Source organism: Cetorhinus maximus, chromosome 9 (assembly GCF_964194155.1).
Source record: "Cetorhinus maximus chromosome 9, sCetMax3.hap1.1, whole genome shotgun sequence".
Taxonomy (NCBI): domain Eukaryota; kingdom Metazoa; phylum Chordata; class Chondrichthyes; order Lamniformes; family Cetorhinidae; genus Cetorhinus; species Cetorhinus maximus.
The window spans coordinates 41,907,181-41,934,570 of NC_135887.1; the positions used below are offsets into that span (position 1 = coordinate 41,907,181).

Genomic DNA, 27,390 nt, shown 5'->3' on the forward strand with positions numbered 1-27,390 from the left:
ATTAACCCTGAATGTTGGAGTATAAGACAGATATTGTAAACTGTTTTTTTTCTGACCTTGTATAGTAAAGTTTATTTTTGTTTGTTCTAAACCCATGGATTCTTGTGGCTTCATTCTCTTAGCAAGTGTCTTAAATTTTGTCTACTTTAAACAAAAAGTAACTAGTCCCTAACCACTTATTGTACCAAGTACTTGGGGGTCTGGTCAAGGGTCATAACACCTAAAAGAAAGAAAAAGATTCCCCAACCTGTTCCAGTTAAAGTTCACCTGAGAACCAACCTCCTAGAAACTCAACAACAAGAAACCTGCTGAGAATCCCTCACTTTACAATACCTTCACTTCAACTTTAAAGCATCAACTGCACCAGGCCTGCCATCAAAGAGATGGAGATAATTATGAGATGTAACAGTATATTACTTTCATCTGCATCTAATCTTTGTGTGTGTGTGAGACAGCGTGTGGAACAAGTGAAACATTGCGTTAAATTTGGGGTAAGTGTGTGATAATAAATAATAATCTTTATTTCTAAACTCACAACAAACTTGCTGCCAGAATCATTTAATTGGGACACTCACTCTAAGGGTAAGGAAACATTCACCTTTTACATGCAAACATACTGATCACAGGTAGTAAAATGAAACACAAATTCTGACCCTGACAAACTGAAAGTCTAGACTTATTCTATGACTGATAATTATTGGCTTGAGTGCAGACTTGAGCATATGTGATGTACAACTAGTGTAGCCTACCATCATCAGAATCGGCTGGTTCAGATCAAGTGCTAATGGATGTCATTCTCCTCTATAAAAACCTCCAGGATCATGTTGGAAAGCAAAGATAATCCATGGTTTCTCTTCTTCATTACTGAAATGATCCTTGAAATTCCATTCCCTGCACCTTTCACCCTCACCCCCAAAAACATGACTCCTTATGCACCAGCACAGATACTATCTGTTTAGCTGGCTCCCCATCTTGCCTTGCCCATCAAGTTAAATCTCTTACAAAAATAAAAATAGCTGGAAAAACTCAGCACGTCTGACAGCATCTGAGGAGAGGAATACAGCTAACGTTTCGAGTCCGTATGACTCTTCGTCAGAACTAAGGAAATATAGAAATGAGGTGAAATATATGCTGGCTGAGGAGGGTGGGACAGTTAGAGGTGGATAGAGGGCCAGTGTTGGTGGAGGCAAAGAAGAGATTGCCGAAGATGTCATAGACAAAAGGACAAAGGGGTGTTGACGGTGGTGATATTATCTAAGGAATGTGCTAATGGGGGCATTAAGGGTAGAAAGCAGGACAAGCAAGTGACAGATGGCCCGAGTGGGGGTGGGGTGGGGAGAAGGGATCGAAATGGGCTAAAAGGTGGAGATAAAACGATAGATCGAAATAAATTTTAAAATAGGTGGGGAAAGAAAAGTATATTTTTAAAATTATAAATTATTGGAAAAAGGGGGATCGGAAAGGGGGTGGGGTGGGGATGGAGGAGAGAGTTCATGATCTGAAGTTGTTGAACTCAACGTTAAGTCCAGAAGGCTGTAGAGTGCCTATCCGGAAGATGAGGTGCTGTTCCTCCAGTTTGCGTTGAGCTTCACTGGAACATTGCAGCAGGCCAAGGACGGACATGTGGGCATGAGAGCAGGGTGGTGTGTTGAAATGGCAAGCAACAGGAAGGTCTGGGTCATGCTTGTGGACAGACTGAAGGTGTTCCGCAAAGCGGTCACCCAGTCTGCGTTTGGTATCTCCAATGTAGAGGAAACCGCATTGAGAGCAGTAGACTAAATTGAGGGAAGTGCAAGTGAAGTGCTGCTTCACTTGAAAGGAGCGTTTGGGCCCTTGGACGGTGAGGAGGGGGGAAGTAAAGGGGCAGGTGCTACACCTTCTGCGGTTGCATGGGAAGGTGCCGTGGGAGGGGGTTGAGGTGTAGGGGGTGATGGAGGAGTGGACCAGGGTGTCCCGGAGGGAACGATCCCTGCGGAATGCCGCCAGGGCGGGTGAAGGGAACATGTGTTTGGTGGTGGCATCATGCTAGATTTGGCGGAAACGGCGGAGGATGATCCTTTGAATGCGGAGGCTGGTAGGGTGATAAGTGAGGTCAAGGGGGACCCTATCATGGTTCTGGGAAGGAGAGGAAGGAGCGAGGGCGGATGCGTGGGAGATGGGCCAGATACAGATGAGGGCCCTGTCAACCACCGTGGGTGGAAAACCTCGGTTAAGGAAGAAGGAAGACATGTCAGAGGAACTGTTTTGGAAAGTGGCATCATCAGAATAGATGCGGCGGAGGTGAAGGAACTGAGAGAATGGGATGGAGTCCTTACAGGAAGCGGGGTGTGAGGAGATGTAGTCGATGTAGCTGTGGGAGTCGATAGGCTTGTAATGAATATTGGTGGACAGTCTATCACCAGAAATTGAGACAGAGAGGTCAAGGAAAGGGAGGGAAGTGTCAGTGATGGACCATGTGAAAATGACGGAGGGGTGGAAATTGGAAGCAAAATTAATAAATTTTTCCAGGTCCAGACGAGAGCATGAAGCAGCACCGAAGTAATCATCGATCTACCGGAGAAAGAGTTGTGGGAGGGCGCCTGAGTAGGACTGGAACAAGGAATGTTCCACATACCCCATAAAGAGACAGGCATAACTGGGGCCCATACGGGTACCCATAGCCACACCTTTTATTTGGAGGAAGTGAGACGAGTTTAAGGAGTTGTTCAATGAGTGAACAAGTTCAGCCAGACGGAGGAGATTAGTGGTGGATGGGGATTGTTCAGGCCTCTGTTCAAGGAAGAAGCGGAGAGCCCTCAGACCATCCTGGTGGGGGATGGAGGTGTAGAGGGATTGGACGTCCATGGTGAAGAAGAGGCGGTTGGGGCAAGGGAACTGGAAATTGTTGATATGATGTAGGGCGTCAGAGGAATCGCAGATGTAGGTGGGAAGAGACTGGACAAGGGGAGAGAGAATGGAGTCAAGATAGCAAGAAATGAGTTCCGTGGGGCAGGAACAGGCTGACATGATTGGTCTGCCGGGACAGTCCTGTTTGTGAATTTTGGGTAGGAGGTAGAAGCCGGCCGTCTGAGGTTGGGAGACTGTGAGGTTGGAAGCTGTGGAGGAAGATCTCCAGAGGAGATGAGGTCAGTGACAGTCCTGGAAACAACGGCTTGATGTTCAGTGGTGGGGTCCAGGGGGAGGTAGGAGAAAGTGTCTGCGAGTTGATGCTTAGCCTCTGCGAGGTAGAGGTCAGTGCGCCAGACAACAAAGTTAAATCTCTCCTCTGGTTTCCCTGGTATGCTAGCTTTGAACTGGCATCTTTGTTTAGTTTCTTCCCCAATTTCTTTTCTACCCTCTCTGAACTCATCTTGTTTATGAGACCCACCTCGTTTCCCTTGGCTTACTTACCCAGCACCCAACTTCTCTTTATGCTCGCCTCACCACTGTCACTGCTCCCCCCCACACCCACTTTCAAAATCGCTATCGTCACCCCCATTCTTCAAAAAATCTTAAACTCTCTGTGCCTTTACAAATCTCTGCTCAATTTCCACCCTCCCCTTCTTCTTCAAAGGTCTTGAACAAATTTTCGCCAACTAAATTGCTGCACATATTTCCTGCAACTCTATGTTTGAATCTCTCCAATCTACCCTGCCACGGCACTGAAATAGTCCTAACCAAAGTTCCAAATAACATCCTATGTTAATGTGGCCATGGTGTACCTTTTCTGCAACCACTGACATGCAATCCTCTTACAATACCTGTCCTCCTTTGATCAACTCAGTGGGACTGCCCCAACCTGATTCCACTCTTACTTATCCAATCCAATCATACAGCACTTCAGCTCTTGCCACCTATGCATTGTTAACTCTCAAGTCCCCCAAATCCCCTAAGGATCTGTTCTTGGCCCCATCTCTTCATTATATACATGCTGCCTCTTGGCAATATCATTCACAGATATAAGGTCAGCTTCCACTTGTGCACAAACTAACTCTCCATTGCCTTTGTTCAGCTTTCCAATACCTCTGTACTTGTTAGGCTGCTTGTTCAACATCGAGTCTCGAACTAGACACAATTTCTTTGTGTAATATTGAAAAATTAAGCCACTAACGTCGATCCCTGTCAAAATCTCTGTACTTTCCTTTACAATCCTCTTTAAAACCAGCTCTTTGACCAAGTGTTTGCTCACCTTTCTTAAAACCTAATTCTTAGGCTCAGATTACATCTCTGTGAAGCACCTTGAGACATTTTGCTACATTGATGGTGATATATAAATCCAAGGTGTTGTTGTGGATGTTATTATTCCTGATTAAATGTCACAAGACAAAGATCTGGGTGCTGCCATAAGGCTACTTCATAGTAAGTTAAAGAAATCATTAATTTTATACATCAACATTATATACCCAATGCAACCATTCCATTCGTTATTAAGCAAGTTACACAGAAAAATCTTACAAGCATCTGTAAAGTGCCTATGAACAAATTAATGGCTTAAAATGAAAGCCAACTACTAGCAGCTATGGCTGATTCAACATGGACCATCACTAAGAATGACAGCATTCTATGTAGTGAGCATGTGTTTATCCCAAATGTAGTAACAGGGTCAGGCAGCATCTCTCATCCACATTGACCATCAAGGATAAGCAAACTCAAATACCTCCTTGCAAACCAGGCATTGACAATAAAAAAAAAAGTGTTAAAGAGTTGTCTTAGCTGTAAGGTGACAACTGTTGAACGTAAAGGGTAGGATTTTCCCATGGGCTTTGGGATTCCACCTTCAGGACTAAATAGGGGCTCAAGGAGGACATTTGGTGGGCTCTCGAGGCTACTTGCTCAATCATAGGGCCAGAAGGTCGAGAGTCTCAGCAGCCCCATTGAGGGAGGTGGGAACTACTGCAACGGGTGGGAAACTTTGAGAGCTGCTCAAAATAGAGGCAGCCTTAGTGGCAAAAAAATTAAATATCTACAAGGGGTCAAGCAGGCAGGCCCTTTCAATCAGAGAGAAACTCCTCTGGCGGCAGTCTTCAGGCCGCAGTTGCCTCACTGGGGGATGGAGCTTCTGGTTTGATGGTCTCCCAGGCTGCCACCAGCAGTGGGAGGCCACTCCACTGCTAGCAAAATGCCATTGAGCGTTCTGAATGACCGCTAGTTGGAGCATTAAATATTAATAAATTAATATTTATTATATTCTACCACAACAATACCCTTCTGCAAACTGGAAGGAAGTTTCAGACAAACATTTGAGAATTGTCTTCAGGCTGCTTAATTCTGGCAGCAACAAAATGCCTGCTTTTGGGCTGCCTTTGCCACCAGCCTTAAAACGTACAACATAATAACTGGGACCGTAACCATAAGCAAGGTTGGTGAGCAGATATGCTCAACCTTCAAAACACTTAGGATTACGTACCAACTGAGTCACTATATTGTTGTGTATGTTATTTAGGAGACCATGTAAACATCTGAGATCATCTGAAAGGGTGATGGACATCACCATCAGTTATTTATTTTACAAATATCATATTTTTGAATCTTTTCAAAGATACATGCTCACACTTTCAATTGTGTACAAACTTTCTGGCTGATCAATACAACATAACACATAATTGATTTGGACCAACTGCAGAAGAAAATAAAACAACCAGTCATGGAAAAATAATGAGATTCATAAAAGCAATGGATCAGGTAGAGATATACACTTACTCTTTTGATGATATAGCAAATTTGTACAGTAAGGATATGACTGCACTGTATCTACACATGTGGACTATACATGAGGTGTAAGGAGCTAACAATCAAGTGGATTTCTACTTCTCTGTTCCTTTGTTTTGAAGCTCATGAATGGCAATGATGATAAGGATGGAAAAGAGAGAGAAATAAGGAATAACATTTCTGTTTTTAAAACATCAATGTAATTGAGATGGGTTTGCTGGGAAGCACATCACTCACCTGAATATCCAGCGCCAGCAGGGTGTCCTGGAACCTGAAGTGCACTTGACGTCAGTGGGGGAGGTGGTGGTAGAGCTGAATGGGGGGCAAACATAGTGGGATGATGCGAATGATTTGCTGGCTGCAGACTAGGCGTAAAAGTATGTGAAGTGTTATGGGCTGCTAGGGCCAAAGAAAAATTTGGGGTGGAAGGATGATGCGAAATGTGTGCTGGAGGAGCTTGAGGTTTGACTGGAGTGCTGCTTCTGCTGCTGCTGAGAGGGAGAGAAAGGGAGAAACAAAAAGCACAATGAGATTCATAAACAGGCTTCATAAACAATTTGTACTTAATACTGGCACTTAATAGCATTTCCAACACATGCAATCTCATTTACCATTTATTGATCCTGCACTTATATTAATGTCTGCAATTCTTGGAGATAATGAGGGAGGGATGATTCTCTCTCCTTTCCCTATCACTGTGAATCATGTACATTAAAATAATTGTGCAGAATATTTGAATTAGTTGTGGAATCACAAGTACAATGTTGCCTTTCAAGGGGAGTTGTTGCCACAATTCAAGTGTCTTATGAAACATGTGTCCATGTCTTTATAAACTGAAAGGCATGATAACCATTGGAAAATACAGGGTGATCCTAAGTTCAAATCAACAATGTCTGCCAATTTAGCCATCTTAACCAGATTTCCCACTCCTGATTGCTAACCAGTCATACCTGCTGGAAAGTATGTAGATGTTAGGGTCAGGCTTGACTGTAATGCCTTTCACTGGTGACTGTCATCAGTCAGCTGTTCAGTAACATATGTAGACTGGTCTTTTGAAAACATGCCCCATGAGTCAGCAGAAGGGCAGGCAAAATTGGGGGGGTAAAGTTGTTCACACAGAAATTGTTCATGTCACTAAAGCATAAGGCTCAAATATGTATCCATCAAATGATTATACAAACTTTATTTAAATTTTAAATCACACTCATTTTTGTTCACAATTATGTGGTGTACATTCATGTCAGACACTATCACCTGTGTGTGATGGTCTGTGGCTGTTAGGCACAATTCAAACAACACTTAAAGTTGTAGTTCATGCATTTTATTACAATTAACTCAAGCTTAAAGTGGGTTCAAGTTAGAAATTTATACATATGCTTGGTTAAGTAGATGTTCTCACAAGTATTTTATTATCTTTCAAATACATATGAAGAGTAATAAACAATCTCAATTGCTCACCTTATGCTGTTTAGACTTAGGCTGCTGCTGTACACAGACAGAGATTGTGGGAGGCTCCGCGATGTTGGCCGAGATGGAAGTTGACTTTGAACTGGCTGTGTAGGAGAAGGTGCCCTAGGTTGTGGCTGAGGTTGAGGCTGGTGCTGAGAAGTTTGAGTCTGGGCTTGAGCTTGAGTCTGAGATATAGGTTGAGGTTGAGGTTGGGGTAGAGGTACAGTTTGGGGTAGAGGTACAGGTTGGGGTTGAGATGGAATTAGGGGTTGGGATGGAAGTAAAGACTGGGATTGTGGTTGGGCTTGACCCTGGGTCTGTGGTAGAGCCTTTGGCTGTGGCTGGGGCAAATGCTGTGTAATCTGGGTCTGCACAGGAATTGGAGAGCAGAGTTTCGGCTGGGACTGGGATTGGGGTTGGGGTTGGGGTTGGGGCTGGGGCTGGGGTTGGGGCTGGGGCTGGGATGGGGTCTGAGCCTGAGCAACAGGCTCTTTAGCCACAGCAAGCAGAAGCAGCTGGTCTTTGGTGCCCTCTTGACTTTTCTCCTGACTTCGTTCTAACCCTGAAATTTTGCGGACATTTGGTCCTCTTGCTTCTCGGGTGTCATTTGTTGTTAGTGCGCTGACACTAAAGTCAGTAACTGTAAAGAGAACAGAAGGAAGAAATTAAAATGCATCTTTTCAATTACATATCAGGTGATATAGTTCAGTCTGATCGATGAAGTGTCTATGCTCTGGCTGTACTCCACTCTTCAACTTACACTAGTCAAATATTCACTAAAATAATAGAAACTAAAATGCTAAATTTGAAACAAATAGGTGATCAACCAAACAGACCCTTCTCTGTCAGGGGAACTGTGGTGAAAGTGAGTCATTTTTGTCTGATTTTCTCTCTCGCTGCTTGCAGTATAGCCAGTTACTGTTTCTGTAGGCTATAGGAGGTGGAGATCCATGAGCAGGAGCTCACAAGGATATATTCTCATCGGCTGGAGTACAGTGAAAAGGATGCTCAGCTCAACTCAACAAGCTTACTACATTTGCTTTGATATTAGGTAAGCAGGCTCACAGGGGACATAGAGTCTGCCTCCAGGAATGGCCATGGAAACTGGACACAAAGACATTTTCTAACATAAACGCCCAGAAATATAGCTGGAACAAAGAATAGCGGATGCTAATTATTTTTTACATTTATATAACTTGTACATGATTTCAAATCTTCTCTCCCTTCTACCTCTGTAGGTCACTCTTGCCCTGAGTGAGAGATCAAATGGATAATTTGCTTCCACACCTCTGCTAATATTTGAACCAAGTAGGAGATTATCCAAGAACTCTCGCTTCTCAGTGTTATCAGAAGAAAATATTCCACTTCAAAATATTTAATATAAATAATTTTGTCAAATAGTATTTTTAATGTTCATCCATCTGCTGTTAGTCACCACAATAAACAAACAGGTGACTGTGTGTGTGTGTGTGTGCGCGTAAGTGAGTGAGATCTCTGAAACACAAACTGCTTATAGCTATATCAAGGAAGGTTTTCTTTCCACTTTATTGATGGTAAGATTTTTCTTTTATCTAGATTTCTTTGTTCATAGGTCTCCGATGTTGTGAAAAAAATCAGAAATGCTTGTTCCAAAGCCCAAACACTATTCAAGTAACATGAAGAGCTAAAGAACCTGAACATTAATACAAGCAAGTTTTCTCAGAATCACAGAAAAATCCTGTTTTCACATGAATTGACCAGGAATATCAGGAATATTAATATAATGAATCATATTAACAATAATAGAAAGCTTAATGTAAGGAATTTCTAGTTTGCAAATCAACAGCGTGTGTCAGGTGAGTTTTACCTCTTTACCATCTGATTTGTAAATGTTAGTGCTACATTTTAGTAACAAGTGGAATCTGCTTTTGTGGTTTTGAAAATGTCCATTGTTTTAGAAGAAGATTACAAAACTATTAAATGGGACTCCCTCTAATGACTTAATGGATTCAGGCAATGACTGGTTAAGCTGCATAGACCAGGTTTGCTCCCCACTCAGTCTGGAGCCATGGAATCATATGCAGCAAGAAGCAAAAACATTTAGGAGAGAAGAGAGAGGATAAAAGTGATGGAAAATGTTGGGAACATGTAAATAGAAGGAAACAAAAGCATGAAATAATAAAATAATACCTACAGGCACCAGAAAATAGGAAATATGCATTAATCTTGCAATACTTGTGACTAATCATTACTTTCTGATGATTTTCATTCTACGATACAAATAAGAAAATGGCAGATCTTTCTCATTTTCTAAGACCGCTTGAATATTTCAGTGGGTTCTGATACATGCAAACCTTCCACAGGACTAACGCATTGACTTTAAAAACGCCCATATTCTGAGAAGTTTCGTGAGCTGGTCTGAGCTCTGCATTCTTTTTAAGGAACTCATTAACAGATGACATGTAATATATTTCCCATGTAGAGTGATGACAAACCTCAATAAAATTCTCTCAAGCTGCCTTTATCCAAATGTTAATTACACATTTCTTATTGGCCCAAAATATTCCTCAACTGCACAACAAAAACCCAGCTGAGCACTGGAACAATCATAGCTTGAGTTTAGATGTTTGGCCTGCCAATTCTCAAGATTCTTAATGATTCTCCAACCACAGGATGGAGAAAAATGAACTTGTTTTGAACATGCGGTGTTAAATTAACATTCTTAGAAATTTGAGCATGAATTCTTTGTTCAAAAATGTAGGTGAAATCTTGTGCCTTCCCCATGGCGAGTTTGGTGGAAGGGGGCGCATTTAATCAGGTGGGAGGGCGGCAGGTGGGTATCCTGCCACCTTCTCATCTCGCCCCTGATTAAGTCAAGGTGGGAGGGCCCACGGACGGCCTTCCCGCCCCACTGCCAATTGAGGCTCTTAAGTGGACAATTAATGCCTCGTTCAAAGGCACTCAGTGCCTGATTAAGGGACTCACCATTGGGAAGGGGGGGGGGGGGGGGGCCCGCACTCCTGCCCTTGCTGCTGATTTCCCCTCTCCCTCAACCCCCATGCCACAACCACTTTCCCACTATCACTCACCTATGCCTAGGTCCCTCCTCAATCTGAGGCCTTGGGAGAGTGTAGCACCGGCAGCAGCCACCGCCTCCCCGGTGGCACTGCTGAGTCCAAAAGAGCCTCTGATTGGCAGCAATTCTGCCCTCAGGGTCCTTGATCCAGGGGAAGGCCTGCCACTGGCCTGTTAAATGGCTGAGTGCCACAAGATGTGGCGGGCCTTTTCGATAAGAGGCAACTCGGAGGTCTCACTGGTTCTCTAGCCAGCAGCCGAGAATCCTGTCACCTCCATCAGATTCCGCCTGTTGACTTCCTGCCCAAAATTGGACAACATTCAGGAGGACCTTAATTGCTTCAGGATTGTAGAGTGCATTCCTCCAGAAGAAAAAGTAATTAGCATGTTCTTCAACTAGATAAATGAGATAGTTGGCAACTTATTTTCCCTGAGTCTAGGAAAGTATGTGTAGTGCCTGTGTTATATAGTGCCAGCTTTATACTTGGCACAGCCTAATGATATTACAATTGTTGAGTCCTTACCCCAGGTAAATTTTCTTGACTTGTGAAAGACAAGTCAGGAGGCAATTGATAGTGACAGACCTTTTAAATATAATGCTAAAGCCATCTTATTTGCCATTTATGCCACCCCAAGCTAGAGTGACATTTTTTTTAAACCAGTTGTTCTAAAATTATGAAGTAATGCACTACATGCTCCCCTAATTAGGTCTCAAGGGTTTCAAAATGACACGTAATGCGTATTTAGTATCCCAAAAGAATTCATTTGAATACATATAATGTACATTTAATATCCCCAAAGAATCAATTTGTCAGGTTTCTGACTCTTAAGGCAAAATATGCAAATTACTGTTATGTTAAGAAGGCCTTTCCTTTCACTGTCAATAAAGTGCCCCTTTGGTCGGTTAATGGCACATTACCCAGCAGCGCAAATCACAATTTGCAGCTGCCTGAACAGCTTGGGTTACAGCAAAAGCAACAATATGGAGCAGATAATATAGCAGATTAGCGGTATATGGTTTTTAACCATTTTTATTTTGCAAGTGATTAGCTACTTCCACTCCAACAGGAGGAGCAGTCGCTCCAACTGAGCTACAATTTAGCAGGAATGAGTAATTCCTTCCTACGAGCTCACCCTTTACCAAGAAGAGTAATCTCCCCTACTAGCTCACCATTTAGCAGGGAATAAAGGAGGAGAGATTATGTACTTACATCAACTTTAAACCCCGAGTGAACTAATGGCATGATATCTTAACACCTTTAATGATAAATTTTGAACTAAGTCTCTGCATTTCCCAAAAACTTGTGTGAAACAGTTTTGAGATTTTTGGTCTAAAAATATTTTTGACTTATGAACCCAATTTAGATGAAAAAACTCTTTCTATAAAGGATTCTGTTGCCTTGCAATGTCGATGTATGCAGTGATATCAACTTCTCCCAACTGTGTCTGTTATTTTATATGTGAATTGGAATAATGAGAGTAGTTTAATGATCAAAAAAGTCTGAGGAGAGCTAGGTTGGCTACTTTGTTCTTGGAATATTTAGCTGATATGTACTTCGGCAGAGGAACAGATTCCAGCTATAAAAAAAAAGATTTGAGGAAGACTTGGGCAGCATAATGGAATGGATAGATAAATGTCAGATGTAACTTAATGTGGATAAATGTAAGGTAATACGTTTTGGAAGTAGAAACACAAATGCAAGCATACAGTCAATGAAAAGATGTAGATAAGTAGCAAGGATTCAGCTACGTGATATTCTAAGAGTGTGACTGCAGTTATCAAAAGCAATTAAAAGAAAACCAATAGTGTTAAAAAAGGGGTACAGGCAGTAAAGGCATCGTGACAAATTTGCACCAAACTTTGAAATAGCTGAGGTTATGGTACTAAGTAGTTTTCGTGCACCCAATTACAAAACAAAAGACATTAAAGCCATGGAGATCTCACAGTGACTATTCATCAGGTTGATGCCAGGGGTGGGAAAATGGAGTTAGGAAGACATACTTGAAATACTGGGACTACTTCCACTGAAGCAGGGAAGGCTTGCAGATTTAATAGAGGGTTTTAAATTATGAACTATTTTGACAGGGTAATAGGGAAAGCCTATTTCTTCTAGCTGGGGATTTAGCAATAAGAGTCATCAATTTAAAACAGTCTTTCAGACTTGGACATGAATAATGGCGATTTGGCTGAAGTACCAGAGGATGATGCCATTCAGGGAACTAGACTTCAGCCAGGAGTTAACACCCTTGGGCAAGGAGGAGAAGGAATGAGACTGACAGAGAATATTAATGAGGAAAAAACCCAAAATATCCTACATGGTGCTCCTCAGTCAAACTGAAATGCTAACACATTCAGTGTTCCAGCTCAATCGATGTGTGAGATTTTTATGATCAAACCACAAGTATTTGAGAGCCAGTCTGTCAACATAAAAAGTGATTAACATACTTTCCCTCACAGGCTCTTCAGTAATCAAAGTACAAATACCTCATATACCTCAGTCCACAAAAGTCACATCTCAGCTTTGGCCAACAAAAACTAGCAAGTCTGCCCCATCCTGTTACCCAATGAAAGCCCTACATTGATGGCTGGATTAATAATTCACTGTTACCAATTACTATGTTAAAACAAGCAAGACTAGAATTCTGTTCCAGCTCCAAGTTCTCATGCTTGCCGTCCTCCCATTGCTAGTTCTCCTAAACTGGTTAAACGTGTCTCGTCAGCTAACCAATGCGACTACAGTCTGAGCAGATACAAACTTGAAATGCGACTACAGTCTGAGCAGATACAAACTGGGCCAAATGTATGAACGAACGATTTTTCCATGTGCTTTGTTGATGTTCCATATTCAAAACAACTCAGATAGGTAAACCAAAGTTGCAGAATTCCAAGGCCAATTCTTGACAGGGAAGTCAACAGGAAAGGATTTTGTGCCACTAAACTGTCAAACTTCACCCAGTAATCTGGCATGGTCAACTCCAAAAATAAACAGTAATTTGCAAAATCAACAGATTTGGTCACACATCTCACTCACTATGACCAAAGAAGAGCACGTATCCTCCCAATGTCGGGCCAAAGTTCATAATCCCAGGATGCCCAGCTGCAGTACCACATTATTAGATTTTCATCATTTTATTTTAAAAGAATGTTTTGCTATCTCCCCATGCCCAAAGTGAAACAGGAGATTAGTACACAGTATTCATAACCAGCCCATACGAATGGGCTGAAAGTCTCCTCATATTAATGCTACCTGAGCTCTGTGCAAAGTTGGTTTGGATAGTCTCATCCTAGTTTCCTTGTGGTCATGTGGTTCAGAGTACCAGACTGCCCACAACCAATTACAAATTGTCAAACTCACTCACAGATCACAAGGATGATTTGTGCTGAAAATGGAAAGGTTTGTATTGGTTGCAGTGGTGGAGGGTGCCAATCTGGGTTGGGACTGGGTTTACGATTTGGAATCAGCAAGGGAGTATTGTTCTATGGGACCCATGACATACCTAAATAAGAGGTGTTTAATGCTGTCAATGAAAACCTAAATTAAAGAATTCATCTGCCCCAAGATAAACATGACTGTTTTGTAAGCTATTTTTGTTTCCTGCTCATTAGTCTAATTCCCTCTGTGCTGTGCTCCAAGATGGTTGCCTGGTAATATGTTTGAAGTTTCTGTCACAAAATTAATATATCTTAATTGTGTATCTGGAAAGATACTACAGCATGGCATCCAACAGCCTCCATCATTCTATGTGTCAGCCCAACTCATTTCTTGACTGTTCTTTGCTGACATCAGCTCCACATTTGCCTTTACCAATTTGGAATTTGTGTCCTTTTATCCCATCTGCATCCATTGCCTTTCATAAGAAAAGTGGAAGTCCACTAATTGGTATGGGAGTTATTTTTTTAACCTGGCTGAGGAGTGGCCTGCTGAATAAGCAAAAGAAGCCCACTCCTGCTTCCAGGTCAGTCTCCAATCTTCTCCAGTCTCTGAAGGCTGGGCGAGTCACACTGCATGCATCAGTGCAGTCACTCTAGGTGCTGCTGGAGCCTTGAATCGGTAGGTTGCTGCAACAGATGGAAGCACTAACCTCCAACAATTAGAAGGTATCTTCAAACAGTCTCATTAATACAGATGTGGACAATTTCTGTACGGACAGGAACCTCTGTCCTTATGCGCATTTCACTCCCTGTTAAGGAGGCAGCAAGGATGGAGAAGACATTTTGAAGATCAGGTCAAAATCGCTCTGAAACTTCTCAGCCAATAGCAAACGAGATTGCTTTACACTGCAAAGCTCACAAAGTGAAACTCGGATCGGCAGATGATTAAAAGCACGTTAAAGCTCCTTCTCTTTTTCCAGTTGGAAGCAGCTCGATGTGCACATTTCATTGAGATGGAATGAAAACTTTTGGGGAGTTTAACAGCAGGAAGGAAAATAAACGGGTCAGGCTGCTACTTTTCCAATGTTGCGTAAACAATGGCTGAAAATGTTTGGATGCCTGGACCAGCTTTACATCAAATACAAGGGTCTGACATTAAATCTCCAACTGACCACACCAACTGGGTGCTCCATTTAATAACAAGAATCTAAGGAATGAGGAGTCTGTTCCACTGCGGTGCGAGATACCTCCGGTGTTTAAATACTGCCCTGCAGGATGCGGCTGCAAACCAGACTCCGTATCAAGTAAGTACTTCAGTGGGTTGTTGGCAACATCTCAATTTTGATTTCTGTAAATATTAGCACTGTGCTCATCTACAGCAGACAGGCTTCTGCAACCTCTCATTTCAGTGCCAATACTCAACCTTACTACAGTCACCCGTATCGTGGTTTTCAAAGGCCTACACACAAGTCCAGGTTTGTTCCCCACCATACCCTCTGGAGGCATCTTTCTGATTGCTAATCAAAAGAAGGGCCTTATTTGTGAGAGTATAAGGTGCTGCTTGTACTATTTGACAGTAGTGATATCACTTTCTCCCCAATCAAGTGATGGGGGTCATGTAACCAAATTTCCCCTGTTTATACTGAATTTCACTGTAGGATAGTTCTTCCACTGATTAAGCCGTGTAAAAATGGCCCAAATTACAATTTCTGTGGTGAATTATTAAATACAAGATGATGTAAATTGACTATGGGCTCATGTTGTCCATTTTAAAGTGCTAAAACAAAACTCAAAAAGCTGATGAAATAACTGCTTTCAAATTACAGGACCCATTTGGAAATACAGGATACTGCTATAAACAGGAGCTAGAATGCAGTATTCATTCCTGTATCTGTAGTTAGAAGGTTTATACTAACAATTTCATAGCAGAATTGCCTCACTATTGCTTTCCAACATTTAATGGTTTATTGAGGTTTAGGGTTCTTGCTTACCAAAGGGAGCATTGTACAACACATACTGGAATCTCTAAACATTTATTTTAAAATATACACAGATATACACTGAAGTATTATGATTGTAATTTAGAGAAGATGGTGGTTTTACTACCTTTCTGCATTACTGCATGGTATTTTGTCCTGATCATCTGATCTTCTGAAGTCAGCTCAAGTGAAAGCAGTTGAGTTTCTTGGCATGGTGCTGGTACACAGTCCAAGTCTCTTGTGTGAAGAACAGAGTGGACAGGACTATTGCTCTATAGACTTTCAGTTTGGTAGGCAGATTTGCTTCTCTTCATTTGCAGACTGATGTCGAAGGCTACACTTCCTTTGGTAATTCTTGCACGTGTCTTGCCGTGAATATAAATAGATCTAGAGATAAGTGAGCTTGCCCACTGCTGACCGGTTTTGGCCCAAGACTGAAACATCAGGCTCGAGATTGGACTTTGTTTGAGTAGGCTGGTACATTACTTTAGTTTTCTTCCACAGCATCATGCAAGAAGCTCACTTTCACCTGAGCTGCCTTCAGAAGTTTTCGAAGGTCAGGTAGCAGGACAAAATACCAGATAGTGAGGTGCTCAAAGAAACTGGCATGCCATATTAAAACAGTCATGACAGGCGGGCTAGTCATGTAACCAGAATGTCTGACACTCATTTATCAAAGCGAATCTTCTATGGAGAGCTTGAGTCTGGGGGGCGCTCCCATGGTTTCTAGTCTTTCAAGTGTGCACAGGGAAGCCATGCAAGTACCCCAGAAAATTCCAGAAAAAAGCAAACCAAGTCGACAGGAAAAGAATAGGCACGATTAAAAGCGCTATCTGGATTCTGTTGTTCTTAATAGCAGATAAAAGAAAGAACTTGAATTTTTACATCACTTTTCACAATCTCAGGATGTCCAAAGTGCTTTACAACTTTATTTTTGAACTACAGTGACTCTTTTATGTAACAATAATATGTAAATTTCTCACAAGGAACTTACGTTATACTGATTCCATTCCTAGCCCAATTTATGACTCAAGTATACATTCAAAGATTCTATACGCTCTGACGTTTAATCAGATGAGTCACTTGAGCCAGGTTTGTCAGTAATGTTACCTATAAGGCTGCTATTTCCCTTCAAATCATGGGGGGAGGTGGGGGAATGTTCGGAAGAGAAGGAAAGAAAAGAGGTACTTCTTCTTTTAGAATTTCTATTAGCAAAGGTCCTAGCAGAAGCAAGGGATATTTGTTATATGATATGGAATACTTGCAGAATGTAAATGTTAATAGAAATGCTAACCAAATTGAGTCCTTAAAAAAAATAAAGTGCTAAAGGAGAAGGCAAACTCAAATGGAGTGCCTTGATCTTTTCTTTATTCAGTCATGGGATGTGTGCTTCACTGGCTAGGCCAGCATTTATTGCCCATCCCTAGTTGCCCTTGAGAAGGTGGTGCTGAGCTGCCTTCTCAAACTGCTGCAGCCCATGTGGTGTAGGTGCACCCACAGTGCTGTTAGGGAGGGAGTTCCAGGATTTTGACGCACCAACAGCGAAGAAATGGCGATATATTCCCAAGTCAGGATGCTGAGTGGCTTGAAGGGGAACTTCCAGGTGGTGGTGTTCCCATGCATCTGTTGCCCATGACGTTCTAGATTGTAGAGGTCGTGCGTTTGGAGGATGCTGCCTAAGGAGCCTTGGTGAGTTCCTGCAGTGCATCTTGTCGATGGCACACACTGCTGCCGCTGTGCATTAGTAATGGAGGGAGTGAATGTTTGTGGATTGGGTGCAAATCAAGCAGGCTGCTTTGTCCTGGATGGTGTCAAGCTTCTTGAGTACTGTTGGAACTGCACTCACCCAGGCAAGTGGGGAGTATTCCATCACACTCCTGATGTGCCTAGTTGATGGTGGACAGGCTTTAGGGAGTCAGGAAGTGAGTCACTTGCCACAGGATTCCCAGCCTCTGACCTCCTCTTGTAGCCACAGTATTTATATGGCTAGTCCTGTTCAGTTTCTGGTCAATGGTAACCCCCAGGATGTTGATAATGTGGGATGCAGCAATGGTAATGCTATTGAATGTCATGGGGCAATGGTTAAATTCTCTGTTGTTGCAGATGGTCATTGCCTGGCACTTGTGTGGCATGAATGTTACTTGCCACTTGTCAGCCCACGCCTGGATATTGTCCAGGTCTTGCTGCATTTGGACATGGACTGCTTCAGTATCTGAGGAGTCACCAATGGTGCTGAACATTGTGCAATCATCAGTGAACATCCCCACTTCTGACCTTATAATGGAGGGAAGGTCATTGGTGAAGCAGCTGAAGATGGTTGGACCTAGGACACTCCCCTGAGGAGCTCCTGCAGTGAAGTCCTGGAACTGAGATGATTGACCTCCAACAGCCATAACCATCTTCCTTTGTGCTAGATATGACTCCAACCAGCGGAGAGTTTTCCCCCTGATTCCCATTGACTCCAGTTTTGCTAGGGCTGCTTGAAGCCACACTCAGTCAAATGCTGCCTTGATGGTATTGTGCAACATCTTGCCTTGTTCCTTCACCACATCTTTGGTGTCCCAATAAAAAATGGTTGCCAGCTTGAGCCATAATCTCTGTAGAATAAGGGTCTGGCACATATAGGATAGAATTTTCGGGGGTGGGGGGCTGAGCAGCAGCCCCAGTTAAAGACTGCCCAGTGTGATGCACACCCGGAAGCGTTGAGTGCTCCCTGTGCGGGCAGGGGGAGTAGGCTGAGTCGCGATAGGGTGCAGAAATCTCCAAGGCACAGAGTTGCCACAGGGAGATTAGTTTGATTATCAAAAATCTTAATAAAGGAAAAAACATTTTAAGACATGTCCCCTCATGTGACAGAGTCACATGAACTGGGACATGTCAATGAACTTTAATAAAAATTTCTCTTCCATTTATAAACACTTCATGAAACCTCATCCCGCCTCTGGATCAGGTTCCATGATAAATTGTGAAGGCCGCCTGGGCTCTTCGCCTGCCCGCCAACCTTAAGGTTGAACGCGCAGCTCCTTTAAGTATTTTAATTAGTTTTTAAATGGCCTTTGGCAGTTCAGCGGGCGCACAGCCGACTCCGGTGTGCGCCAGCCGAACTGAAAATTGGAATGACATGCGGTGACGTCGGGATGCACACCCAATGTCACCGTGTGTCATTTTACGCGTCAGTGAGCAGAGCCCGCCCCCGCACGCCGACCTGAAGATTCTGGCCATAGAGTTAATGTGGGACTGAGTACCTTACCACCAACATGGTGATGTAAGACAGCACATGACCGACACCTAGGATCAGTTGAGAGTTGGACAGAGCTGTGTATACCAGCAAGCATGGAGACAGCTCTTAGTTTATACCCTTTCCTGTATATTTGTAAATAGTTCTAAGAGTCAATAAAGACTTACAGTTAGCTTACATATGACTACGAAGAGTTCTTCAGACATACCGAACTGTAACCAATACCCTACAACAATCTCCACAGAGCTTTCCCCAAGTTTCATGGAGCAGGTCCTCTGTTTGTATGGGATGGTGAGGAATACACTGACTTACCTAATCCACTGCAAGTATACCCCTGCTAGCTAATCATGTAGTGGCATTGATACAGGTATGGCACAATTCACCACCCACGTTAACCATCCTCCTGACTGAAGGAAGCACAGTGGTGCTGAATGACTCACTTCAGAGGACATAAAGAAACAAGTGTAGGAAAACTTTTTTTTCACAAAAAGTTAGCCAAAATATGTGCTTTCAGGATACAAAGGCTTGAGATGCTGAGAGGAGTGTAGTAAATCAATGCACTCTACAACTAACCTCATACATAAGAACATTCATTAAGGTAATCCCTGGAGAGCTGAAACTGCGTTTGCTGCTAGGGTTTTGTTTTCTCTGGCTACTGGCGCTTAGGGTGCTGCCAGGTACAATCAGAATGAAATAGAGATGTGATAAATGTTGGAAACAGTGCGCAATTTTAAGTCACAACTAAACTGTAATAAATCAACGAGCGACAATTTCTCCAACGTTGATTAATTTTGACTCCACCTCCGGTGTTTTGATGAAAAGTACTTCAGTCAAGGCTCCAGGAAAAACATTGTACCACAGCCAGTGTGTCATTTTGAAAGGCAAGTACCAAATAAATCAGCCTTGGAATAGGTGGGTAAATTGGATTCTTGAATATTCACAGTGAACCTGAGCTTCAAAGCAGTCTCAGTAAATGGAGCAGGGTCATGAAGGTAAAGTGTTGCACAAGGCTATTTGCCTTGTGTAGAAACAGTTAGTGCAGTGGTGATTTAATCAGTCATCACACCTTCAACCACTGCTGATCCTGACCAGCACAGTAAGTGTTTTTTAAAAAAACTCTCGCTGCTCATGGGGACACTAAATCTAGATTGCTGAACGCTTTTTTGTACCGACGGCTCACCCATTCACTCCCCCTCTTGCTCCAACCTCTCCATCTTTGATCTCCCGCACTCTTCAAACCCAGCTTAATGCAAGCTTCACAAAGATTATGTCATCTCTCTGCTGGGCACTCTGCAGCCCTATTCATTAATATTCATTTTAGTAGCTTTAAACCGGAGCTATATCCACTATTCTCTTTACAGCTGGGGTTGCGCGAATGTGGGACACGTTGTCCATATTTGGGGGGAAGGGAAGAAGTTTGAAGTTTCAGATGTTTCAGGGCTGAGTAAAGAAGTGAGGGGAAGCTCAGTACTTAGGATATAAGGCTTGGCTTTCCTCCTCCATCTTTTCAGAACTGGCTGAGATGCTGTCTGTTTCCAACATTTTGGCCCAGATCTTCCGATCAGGAAACCCTAGGCAGGATTTTCGGGTCATCGGACGGGCGCGGTGGGCACGCCTGGGAGCGGCCGGGAAACGGGCTGCCACCTGCAATCGGCCCCCAACCGCAATTTCATGCTGGCTGGCCAATTAACGGCCAGTCAGGGTGAAACGCACACTGAAAGGCCCAGCGCTGCTGGGGTGGTGGTGGGGGGGCGGGAGGAGGGCGAGCACTGAAGCCAGTGCGGGCACGGGGGAGCGCGCAATGAAAGCTCCCTGAAGGCAGAGAGCTGCCTCAGGGAGCTGAAGAATTTTAAAGCCAAAAATAAATGTTATGAAATTCCAAAAAAAAATTCCCACCCATAAGAATCATTCACCTAAACGTACTGATGATAAAAATTCTACCCAAACATTTTATTTTTTAAAATTAATATTGGAAACCTCATCCCGCCCTTGGATGAGGTTTCCTCAAAAATCAAGAAGCAGCCTGGCTGATTCGCCCACCCGCCAAACGTAATGTTGGACGGGCAGCAGAAAATCCAGGTTAATGACTACATTAACGGCCTTAATAGCCCTCCCAATTGTCGACAGGCGCACTGCTGACTCTCCCACCTGACCGCCAACCGAAATATCGCGCAAGTGGGCGATGACATCAGGATGCTCGCCTGACGTCATCGTGCACTATTTTACGCCTGACTCTGCCTGAAGGTCGATCTATTTTCGCGCCACCGTCCCCTCCCCCCACCCCACCCCCACTAGGGCCATCTGTCACTTTCCAGAGTGTTTACCCTGGTCCTACCATTATCACCTTCTGCTTTCCACTCTTAGTGTCACCATTAGCACCACCTTTAGCCAGTACCACCGCCATTAACAACGCCTTGTCCTTTTGTTTATGACATCTTTCGCATTCTCTCCTTTGTCTCCATCTATTGCTGGCCTTCTATCCAGCTTCACCTGTTCCACCCCCCTTAAACAGTACCTATTTCACCACATTTCTATTTCCCTTTAGCTTTGAAGAGTCATACAGACTCGAAACGTTAACTCTGTCTTTCTCTCCACAGATGCTGTCAGACCTGCTGAGTTTTTCCAGCACTTTTTGTTTTTGTTTCACTTGTCTTCAGGTTTCCTTTCCAACAGAGTTACAGCTGATAATGTTAAACTGTCTCTTTTATGATGCCGTTTAGTATTTCCAGAATCTTCTGTTTGCAATTCATATTCTTGTTTATTAAGCTTACAGCTGAGGGTTGGCCATTGACGGTATGAAACTAAATATTACGTTTCTCCAAGGGGAATAGTTTCCTTTGGTTTCAGAGATTCTTCTATGGCAAGAGTCATGGCAAGAGAGGTAAAATACAATGACAAAGGAGTTGTTTCTAATATCCTAGTTGTACCAGATTCGGAACAAGAGGGGCCCCATATCTGTCAAAATCAGGTTATTTATCAATCTATTTTTTTTAAATGTCTGTCATGTAATTTCAGTGCTCTGTGGGAAGGATCTGTTATAAGTCAAATAGCTAGCAGTGATCAATCCGACTTGAGAGCCTAAACAAAGAAAGCTACCATGTTTAATCCCAAACCAACCTCTTCATTGCTGCCCTTGTTCTGTGGCAAGTTAGGAACACAGAACAGTAGGCCCATTTGCACCTGGAGCATGTTCAGTCATTCAATGAGATCATGTGACCTAATATGTATATACCCATCTTTGTTCCAGATCCCTTAATATCTTGGTTCAATTAAAATCTATCAACCTCAGATTTAAAATTAACAATTGACCTAACATCAATGGCCATTTGTGGAAGAGAGTGCCAAGCCTCTACAACCCTTTGTGTCTCGGAATGTTTAACTTCATCACTTAAAGACTTAGATTGGATTTTTAGGCTATGTTAACTAGTCCTAGACTCCCAAACGGCAGAAATATTTCTCTCTACCTATCCTGTCAGTTTCCTTTAATTTAAAAATTTTGATCAAATCACCCCCTGTCAAAATTCCAGGGAATAAAACACTAGTTTGTGTAATGTCCCCTCGTAACTTAACTCTTGTCCTCCAGAACCAATGCACCTTTCCTAAGGTGCGGTGCCCAGAACTGAACACAGTACTCCATGCATGTGGTCGAACTAGAGTTTTGTACAGCTGTAGCATAACTGCCGACCCCTTGAATTTCAGTCCTCTAGGTAGAAAGCCCCAAAATTCCATCAGCCTTTTTGATTATTTTTCCATACCATCCCTGATATTTTTAACAATCTTTGTATATGAATCCCTCAGTGTCTTTGGGCCTCCACAGTTCATAACCTTTCACAATTTTCAGAGAACTTTGATCTATCCTTTTTCGGTCCAAAAGTGGAGGACCTCACATTGAAATCCATTTGTCACAGGTTTCCCCCATTCCTTTAATCTATCAATACCTGGGTATCATGTTACATATCCATCTACACTGCTTATAATGTCATCTATCTTTATGTCATTAGCAAATTTGGATAGACATGCTATTTCATCAACTAAATCATTAATAAACATGGCGAATAGTTGAGGCCCCAACACAAATCCCTGTGGGATGTCATTAGTCACATCCTGTTAATTAGAGTACCAACCCATTACTGCTACTTTTTGTCTCCTGCCACTCAGCCAATTTCCTAACCAAGTCAATAATTTGCCTTCAATTTCATGAGCTTCAACTTTAGCAAACAGTCTTTTATGAGGGACTTCATCAACTGCCACCTGAAAATCCATAGAAATAACATCCATCTGCATTCCCCTGTCAATTACTTTAGTCACCTCTTCAAAAAATTCAATCGATTTGGCAGACATGACCTACCCTTTACAAATCCATGCTGGCTGTCTCTGATTAGCAGAAAATTTTCAATGTTTAGTCGCGCGATCCTTATTTACAGACACAGGTAATTTCCCAAGGACAGATGTTAAGCAAACTGGTCTGTAACTCTCCAGTTTCCCCCACTCACCTTTCTTAAATAGCGGAGTGACAGGTGTACTTTTCCCATCTAAAGGAACAGTTCCTGAATCAAGAGAACTTTGGGTATGTATAGTTAAGGCACCTGCAATGTTCTCAGTTACTTCCTTTAATCCCTGGAATGGAAACTGTCTGATCCTGGGGGTTTGTCACTCTTTAGCGCCATTATTTTCTTCATGTCTGTTATCTTGTTTACGTAAAATTTTGAAGAGTCCCTGTGCGTGATTCACTATTAATTTTCTTGGGACCACCAACATCCTATCCTCTTCCTCTACTGTAAAGAGACTTTTCACTTCTCGCTCTCAACACAACTCCATACGCAGCTTCCCTGCTCCCTGCCTCCAGCCTTCAATGGCTCCCCCACAATGCAAAAAGCCACACCATAAGCCTGGCCATTTCCTCAGTTGCACCTAGTTTACAGCCATTAACACTCAAAACACTGACCTTTCTTATGAGTCCACAATCAGTGAAAATTATTTACTTGCATTACCCACGCAAAAATATACCCCCCCACAACTAGAACACAGTCAATAAGTAAACCAAGTTGTTTGTTCTTTTTCTTGGAACTTTAAAAGGAACACTTGTTTTGACACAAATTAAAGTCACAATATAATCTGAACATCAACATCAGACAAACCAGTCAGCTGCCAGTCAGAGCCACCCCCATATCATCACATTTTAGCTGGGCCGCATGAAATGGAGAGTACTGTCTAGCCGGGTGTAATAAACTTGGTGCACCCGACACGTTTCTTGTTAGAAACGATAAACTTTATTTAGAGAGCCTCCTGATGAAGCTACATGATTGAATCAGTTCCACAACTAGAAAGCTCTGCCCCGAAGTTTAGGGCTGATCTGTCTGTACAGTCACATGATCCCCAAAACAGTATGAAAAGTTTTACTTACAATCACCACATTCCTTCCCCTTTAATTTTCTTTTACATCATTATTTACAAGAATATATTAACCCATAACATATACAAATACGTACAGTACAGTTCATGCAATTATAGATTAAGTCTCTGAGGTGGTTTTCTGATTCAGGTAGAGTGACGTAGCTCTAAGGCTTGACATTCTACCACTGGATCAAGTTGATCAGGAACTGCAGCATCAGGGACATCCTTAGACAATGGCAGTTCAGAATTATTTATTTCAACAGGGACATCAGCTATGTCAATTTTATGTCAATCTGGCACTTCAGGGATCAAAGTGTCGACTTCAATTTCAGGTGGAATAACTGGTTGTTGGAGTGTCTCTCTACTTCTTAGATGATCCACATGTTTCTGAACAATCCGGTTTTCCATTTCTCCTTGGCACGGCAAAGGTCCTGTTTCAGAGACAATTATACCAGGAACCCATCTAGGTCCAGTTCCAAAATTTTGCACGAAGGCTGTCTCTCCCACAGTAAACTTTCGATCTTTACTGTGAAGATCATGATTCACTTTCTGACTACTCTGGTTCTTCTCTACCTTCCCCTTTAAGCTAGGAAACATCAGACTCTACCTTGTACAAAGGCGGTGTTTCATTAGTAATTCAGACGGTGTTGAACCCATAGTTACTTGAGGAGTCGTGTGATAGTTGAGAAGAAATCATGAAAAATTCATGTTCCTAACGTTCCTTTGGATAATTTCTTCATTCCTGTTTTAAAAGTTCGTACTGCTCTTTCTGCTAACCCATTGGATGAGGGATGATATGGGGCTGTTTTAATATGTTTAATCCCATTTAAATTCACAAATCTCTGGAATTCCGTACTAGTGAAAGCAATACCATTATCTGAAACAATGACTTCTGATAGGCCATGTACATTAAAACATTGGTGCAGCTTTTCAGTAGTTGCACACGATGTCGGTGATCTAACTTCATACATATACATCCACTTAGAATGAGCATGATGATCACTAAAAACATGGTACCTAAAAATGGACCTACACAGTCTATATGTAGTCTAACCCACGGATGCAATGGAACTGAAACAGGCAACCTCTGCTGTTTTTGACACTGCAGACAGTTTTTCACCATTTTTTCCATATCACTGTCTATACTTGGCCACCAGATAGAGCTTCGTGCGAGCATCTTCATTTTTGAAATGCCTGAATGCGCACTGTAAAGGTCTGTCAAGAGTGGTTCTCTTCCTTGCGAAGGGACGATGACTCTTGCTCCCCACAACAAGATTCTATTGTGACAACTTAACTCTGATTTACGGGCATAGAATAGTTTTAACTCTTCAGAGACTTGTGCATTTGGCCATCCTTGCAATATCTGTTCTCGGACTCTTGATCAAATTGGATCCTGGTTTGTCCAATTCTTTATCTGTTTCAGCAGACTGATGAGGAAATTCAACACAAGTATGACTTCTTGAGGCACTGGAGCATGTGTAATGCTATCTGGCAAAGGAAGACAACTGAAGGTGTCTGCATTTGCTATATGCACACCCGGATGGTGCATAAAGATGTACTCATGTGCCAACAAAATCAAAGCCCATCTTTGAATTCTGGCTGAGGCTATTGGCAGAATTGCTTTATCTTCACTAAATAAACCCATTAGTGGCTTGTGATCAGACACCATGGTGAAATGTCGACCATGATGGAATTTCTTTACTCCGAATATTACGGATAAGCCTTCTTTTTCAAGTTGTGCGTAACCCTTTTCAGCTGCAGAGACGGTTCTGGAGACATATCTTATTGGCCTTTCAGGACCATCTTCCATCCTGTGTGACAATACTGCTCCCATACCGTAGGGAGATGCATCACAGGATAACATTAATCCTTTTGATGGCTCGTAATGTACTAGCAGACGATGATGAGTGTAAAAGCTTCTTGGCTTCTATGAAGGCTTCTTTTTGTTGCACCTTCCATGACCACCTGTGGTTCTTCTTCAATATTAAAAGTGCACTGCAGGAATTCACCAAGGCTCTTTAGACAGCATTTTCCAAGCCCACGACCAGTACCACCTAGAAGGGCAAGGGCAGCAGATAAATGGGAACACCACCACCTGGAAGTTCCCCTTCAAGTCACTCACCACCCTGTCTTGGAAATATATCGCCGTTCCTTCACTGTTTCTGGGTCAAAATCCTGGAACTCCCTTCCTAACAGCACTGTGGGTGTACCTACACCACATGAGCTGCAGCAGTTCAAGGGGGCAGCTCACCACCATCTTCTCAAAGGCAGCTTGGGATGGACAATAAATGCTGGCCCAGTCAGCGAAGCCCACATCCCATGAATATAAAATAAATAAATAAATAAATGTAAGGGGACTAACACTGTAGACAAATTAGGCAAGAAGCGACTGTAATAATTTATCATGCCCAAAAAGACTTGTGTTTCGTGACATTGATAGGAGAGGGCGCTTCCTTGGTTGCCCTGAATTTCTCCTCTACTGGATGCGGCCCTTGGGCATCCACTCAATGACCCAAATAAGTGACTTCAGTCACTTGGAAAGTACACTTCTCTTTTTTCAAAGATGCACCAGCCTCCAAAAATCTCCATAAAACCTCTTCTAGGTTGGCCAAATGTACGCCTTCCATTGGTCCTGTGATCAGGACATCATCCAGGTACACTACAACTCGGGGAAGTCCTGTAATAGGCTTTCCATGGTTCTTTGGAAAATTGCACGGGCAGATGATACACCAAAGGGTAGGCCCTGTGCGTGTTGAAGGTTACATACCCTCTAGATGTGCTGCCCAGATCTAGCTGTTGGTATACATGGCTCATGTCCAGTTTGGCGTAGGATTTTCCTCCTGCAAGCTTAGCGTACAGATCTTCAATCCTCAGGTTTGGATATTTGTCTAATTTCGCATCCATGTTCACAACTAATTTGTAGTCTCCGCAAATGTGAATAGTTTGGTCTGGTTTCATCACAGAGACTATGGGCGCTGCCCATTCTGAAAATTGAACAGGCTGGATTATCCCTAACTTCTCTAAATGGCACAATTCTGCATCCACCTTCTCCTTTAGGGTGTAAGGCATAGATCTGGCCTTAAAGAACCAGGGTGTTACCTCCAAATCTACGTATAATTTTGCTTGTAGGCTTTTTATCTTTCCCAACTCATCTCGGAACACTCTGTCAGGCCTTTTAACAGCTCAGGAATTCCTCCTGTTGTAACCTGAAACAT

The 27,390-nt window shown here is 42.7% G+C and overlaps 1 protein-coding gene across 4 annotated transcripts in view; it reads right to left on the reverse strand.

Moving 5' to 3' along the window:
• The window catches only part of auts2a (activator of transcription and developmental regulator AUTS2 a), a 1,158,583-nt gene that overhangs the window by 70,967 nt on the left and 1,060,226 nt on the right, over positions 1–27,390 (reverse strand). For 3 of the 4 annotated variants that reach the window (XM_078548600.1, XM_078548601.1, XM_078548598.1), the window contains exons 8-9: positions 7,147–7,777; positions 5,926–6,179 (exon numbers count right to left, since the gene is read on the reverse strand). In XM_078548600.1, coding sequence (XP_078404726.1) covers positions 5,926–6,179; positions 7,147–7,777 — 885 coding nt within the window. The remainder of the gene's footprint in view (positions 1–5,925; positions 6,180–7,146; positions 7,778–27,390) is intronic. The other variant, XM_078548599.1, reaches the window with a different exon arrangement.